This window comes from Palaemon carinicauda, chromosome 15 (assembly GCF_036898095.1).
Source record: "Palaemon carinicauda isolate YSFRI2023 chromosome 15, ASM3689809v2, whole genome shotgun sequence".
Classification (NCBI taxonomy): domain Eukaryota; kingdom Metazoa; phylum Arthropoda; class Malacostraca; order Decapoda; family Palaemonidae; genus Palaemon; species Palaemon carinicauda.
This window is the reverse complement of record NC_090739.1, coordinates 65,795,025-65,800,807: the sequence shown is the minus strand read 5'-3', so window position 1 is coordinate 65,800,807 and position 5,783 is coordinate 65,795,025. Positions and strand designations below refer to the sequence as shown.

Sequence of the window (5,783 nt, the reverse complement as noted above, 5' to 3'; positions counted from 1 at the left end):
TACCAGGATATTTAGTTACAGGAATTGCTAATCGAGTTAATGTTGGGAATGTAGAGCTTTTTAAAGGTTTAAACGCCGCTCATGAATGTCACAGGCAACGGACAGTGACATTGCCCTATCAAGAAGGACATTGCCTTAGACACTGACCATATATACATAATCACCACCCAAGCCCCCTCTCCATCTAAGCTAGGACCTAGTAAGTATGATCAGCGCCCAAGGACCCTTTCCATCCACGCTAGGACCAAGGAGGGCCAGGAAATGGTTGCCAATGACTCAGCAGATAGAATTATTGGCTCCCGCAAACTCCCCATCCTTAGCTCACAAGGATGATGAGGTTGCAGCAACCAAAGAAAGTAGCGAGTTTGAGCGGGAATCAAACCCCAGTCTGGCGTACATCAGTCAGGGACGTTACCCCATCAGCCACCACAACCCTTTTATGGCGATTGGCTTCTTACCACAAAATTACTGCTACCTATAATTTCTTGGTTAGCTGACTACTGGAAAGCTTTAATGCACAGAGCACCAAGTCCTGCTGGTGCTTCTGTTCATGTAAGGACATACTACACACTGGAAAAGTATGTTCTTCCATTAGGTTAATCTTTGTACGTGGAGTCTTAGCATCATTGATCCATGAAAATGGTATGAACGAATTAAATTGACTTTTACAAATTATAGGAAAATTAAAAAAAAGTCCAAAGAAAGGCCTAGCTAAGTCTCAAAGCTAGTGTTTGAGAGACGAAGGAAGGTATTCATAAAAGAGCGGCCCTATACATGTTGTGACCAAAATATTTAACAATTAACTTCAAAAGGCTATACCTGTATATGTAAAAAAAAAAAAAAATCCAATGATAACTGCAACTCAAAGTTTGAACCACGTCCTTGGCATCAACCTTCTAGAATTCAACTGCAACTCTGAACGTGCAAAGTGTCCCGTCACAAAAATCCGAGTATGTCATCATTTTATTTTATTTATTTTTTTTTTTAACTATGATTGGTCGAAGTTCATCCTAAATAGTGTCAGCAGTTTACGATCTACATTAAATAAAAATTAAGTGGTCATAGACCAGTCACAGACTGTAGTTTTCGTCCAGCGAGTAGTCTAAAAAAGTAGTGGAGCCGATTAATTTGTCAGATTTGGTGACCGATCACATCAAGGGCCTCTTATGTGTCTCACTATTTTTAAGGTTGAAGATGATAATTAGCAATTCAATAATCTTACACCACCAAAAAAACTTTCACATATTGTCTATATCCTAATTTCAAATAATTTGGATAACAAAAATTGAAAGCAAGCAGTTTTTAACAAAGATTGTATTATATCTAAACATGTAATGACGTCCAAATGAGAAGATATAGCAATGTTGTTGAAAATATAAGAAGTCTTCAACACGAATGTCTACATTATTGAAGTGATATGATGTACATAATTCATTCGTAATGTCCGGGTAATATGAATAACGGAATACCTACTGTTTTGAAGAGGTAATGTAAACATTAGCCAGTCTATGCTGCTCCTACTTGTTACGATAATGCTTCGACCTTCCAGTTTCTGAAACTCCTCAGGGAGATAAGAGTCTTGGTAAGACGGTGTATCAACCATCTGAAATGAGAAAAAAAAAATACTAAGATGTTTAATAAATTTTGATTATTACCTAAGTTTTTTCTCGTTAAGTTCAATGATTAACGAAAATAATTATAAATAATAAAAATAATTAAATTAGAATAACAGAATAAAAATTCAAGAATAAAAATATTAACAAAAGTTGATTATTTTTCTTTATTATTGGCATTATCTAAATATGAAAACAATTAGCTACCGAAGTATGGAGTAGGCCTGATAATAGATAACAGATAATAGATCATACGTCTGCCAAGAGCTCTCAATAGATCAATATTGAATCAATTCCTTGGCATTTCTCGTCTTATATGAGATTGCATTAATTAAAACCTGAAACCTGTTTTGTGTCTTTAAACTTGAAAAGTAAAATTTGATAATATTTTACGCCATGAAATTAGTATAATGAATTATTAAATCATCGACAGTGAGATTGTAGTTAAAATGCCAATTTGAAAAGGTAACCCCGATATTTATAAAGTCATTAAACTAACCCTGACTTTATGAACTTTATATCAAAGAGTAACTGCTGCTGTTTTTCCATCTGACAAATATCAAACGACCAATGCAGCAAGCCAAGAAATATTTCGATCTCGGAAAATATGAAAGATGAATTGTGATCTTTGACATTTGGACAAATATTCCTAAAACTTAGATATCTTAAGAAGGTTGCAGATAGAATGTTTTAAATTTTTAGACATGTGTTAATAGCTTTTCTAGTTTTCTGGCTGATGTGCACATATCAAAAGAAACTAATAAGCAACAACTGGGAGCCAAAAACACAGCCTCCTGGCGAAGGTCATTACCGTTTTTCTAATATGGATAGGAAGCCATCTATTCTCGATGAAGTCATATCCGCATGATACATTGTAAGCAAGGTTCCCATCAACAAAGAAATGAAGACAGAAGCTTAGTCTAAAACTATCTGTTTTTGCTGCAAGGAAGACGTATTCGCTTTCAGGAAGATTAAAACAAGTCGAGTTCCAGTTAGATGTTGTCTTTATCGAGTTGTCTGAAAAAAAGAAAAATATTTGTTTTGTGAGATTACACAAAATGAATGATTCTTTTTTTTTTTTTGACCTCAAATATCAATTCATATCATCTCTTATTATATAGTATGTATGTATGTATGTATATATATATATACTGTATATATATATGTATATATATATATGTATATATATATATATATATATATATAATATATATACACACTCTATAATTATGTATATATATGTATATATGCATATAGATTTATATATATATAATATATATATATATATATATATATATATATATCAAGAAAAACTATCAATAAAGACTAAAAACCTAATAAAGAAAACATAGGAAATGAGGATAAAATTAAATCAATATGAAACAAAATGAGCAGAAATAAAAAAAAAAAAAAAACTAAGAACCAAAGACATTCATAAAAACAATCAGACAAAAATTGAGGAGAGACTAAAGAAACTAAAGAGCATCAAATAGTTGAAAAGAAGACTTTGCAAAAATAGTGTGCTTTAAATGAGAAAACGTATATACTATCAACAAAAGAGACGGAGTGAAAAAAATTGCAGAGGATTTCTATACAAGGCTAAACAATAGTGATATAAGAACTATTTTTGCCAATAGAAATAATGAAGCACTTAAGCTGGTCTCAAAAGTAACAAAAGGAAAAGTAAAGGAAGTATTAAAAAGCATGAACAGAGGGAAAACAGCAGGATGAGATGGCCTAACAATTAATTTAATAATAGATGGAGGAGATTTCAATGTAGTAAAATTCGCTGAAATTTACACAAAATGTTTGCAAGAATGCTCTACACCTACAGATTGGAAAACTTTATCATTATACTAATCCTCAGAGGGAAACATAAAAGACCTGACATATTACCGCCAAATAAGTTTCCTCTCAGTAATATATAAAATATTCACAAAGATTGTATTCGGACAAAAAAAAAAAAAAGAAAAAAGTTAAATCTTAATTAAGCAAGAAAACATGCGATTTTAGAAGTGGGTATTCAGCAACTGATCATATGCATATAATTAACCAGCTAATGAAAAAAATAACAATGACTGACCAATATGTATTGCATTTATAGATTATGAGAAAGCTTTTGATTCTGTTAAATCTCTGCAGTAATGAAAGCCCATTATAACCAAGGAATAGCTGAGTCTTATGTTAGACCATTTGAAAATGTCTATAAAGAAAGTACATCAATCATAAAACTATATAAAAATCGTGAGAACATTCCAAAAGAGTAAGGAGTTAGACAGGGGAACCCCGTCTCTATTAAATTATTCACAGTATGCTTAGAAGAAGTTAAAAAAATTTAGATTTGTAAAATGTAGGAGTTAACAACATGAAATTTACAAATGACATAAGTATATTCAATTAATCATGGTAGGAATCGCAAAAAGGTTACAGACGATTTCAATAAAGAAAGGAAAAATTAAGACTGAAAATTGATATTAGTAAAACTAAGATAATGTTCAATGAAAAGGCAGAGACCACAAATAAAGGTTATGGACGAACATCTAGAGATTGTTAATGAATATACGTACACAAGACAGACAGAGAGTGTTTCCCCTAGACATGAGACAGAAATTAAACAAAAGGTAAACATGGGATGTACAGTTTTTGTTAAACAGAATGAGATAAGAGGCAACAGATAAGAAAGATAAGAAGCAACATGGATACGAGAGCAAACCAAACTAGATGGTATTCTAACAAAATATAAGAAAAATAAATGGACAAGAGCGGGACATATAATAAGAATAAGAATAACAGATAATAGCTGGACATTGAATATAATAAAATGGGTCCCTAGAGATTGCAAAAGAAGCAGGGGAAGGAAGAAAGGACGATGGACTGATGAAATAGGAAAATTTTCAAGTATAAACTGTCATAGAAAGACCATAAACAGACGGGAGTGGAAAGATATGCCTCAGACCTTTGTTCTGTATTGGACTAGTAACGGCTGATGATATATATATATATATATATATATATATCCCCTTCAAAGCTACTTTTTCTCTTCATATCCTGATATATACATCTCTTTCCATGAAAACCGAGTTTTTCAAAATAACGTAATATGCTGATAGATTTCAGTAATAATAATAATAATAACAACAACAACAATAATAATAATAATAATAATAATAATAATAATAATAATAATAATAATAATAATAATAATAATGATATATTGTATTAAATGTCAATAGATTGACCAAGGTCAAATGAAATCATGTTTATGAAACGTGTCTTAAATTTGTTCAGTGAATTTCTTTTAGTGAGTTGTACATAGTTTTTATGATCTTAATGAACGTGCTTTTGACATAATCAAAGTCTTGAGGTATCTAAATCGAAGATAAGGAAAGCATATGTACAAAAATGCTAAACAGTTTTCACCTAAATGACTGGAGACAGCAGCCGATATCAGCACTGCACCCTGTGCCATGAGCAACCAAAGATACATTTTTAGGAATAATACAAATGTGTATCCTATTTGATTCCGTAGCCGGATTCCTTCCGAGGGTCTTAAAGCAACGGCAACCAATCTTGCACACACTGTTATTGTCAACTCAATAATTCGATGTAGCGGGGCCGCAGTCAAAGGAAATATCTCTAGAGTCCTAAAAATTCTTTGTGTCATATCATTTCACTTCCGTTTATCTTTCTCTGTTATTCTTATAGAATATTTACAGATAAAGAGATAACTGACTTAGAAAGAGTCCGATTTACAATCAATCACTTTATTTTGTTAATAAGAACTTTACTCGATGGATATTTCATATTTCCCTTTCATCACGAAAGGCACTTTTATTCCATATCCCACATTTTAGCAATGAGCATTATGTGTATCACGGATCCAAGAAAGATTGATGTATACAGATGTATTTTCCAAACGGATGTGATGCATCCTGTTTTCTTCATCTCAGACTTCATTTGTGTTTCGGTTTCTGCTTTTGTATGTGATCTCTGAAAAAGTAGTTTCTTAATAGTGACATAGTAAATATCCTTCAAACATGTTTGGTAAATCTTGCTTTGATGGATCCCCAAAACAAGAATGCCCCCCTCTCCGAAAAAAAAAGAACGGAAAAGGAAGTTGGTGAGAAAAAAATTGATTTTTGTAAACCTTCCTTGACTGCTGAACTTATA

The 5,783-nt window shown here is 32.0% G+C and overlaps 1 protein-coding gene across 1 annotated transcript in view; it reads right to left on the bottom strand.

The window, feature by feature from the left end:
- The window catches only part of LOC137654300 (uncharacterized), an 18,937-nt gene extending 13,381 nt beyond the window's left edge, over positions 1 to 5,556 (bottom strand). Inside the window, exons 1-3 of the mRNA XM_068387926.1 lie at positions 5,034 to 5,556; positions 2,425 to 2,630; positions 1,474 to 1,603 (exon numbers count right to left, since the gene is read on the bottom strand). Of these exons, the coding sequence (XP_068244027.1) occupies positions 1,474 to 1,603; positions 2,425 to 2,630; positions 5,034 to 5,277 (580 nt within the window). The 5' untranslated portion in view covers positions 5,278 to 5,556. The remainder of the gene's footprint in view (positions 1 to 1,473; positions 1,604 to 2,424; positions 2,631 to 5,033) is intronic.
- Positions 5,557 to 5,783: the final 227 nt, after the last annotated feature.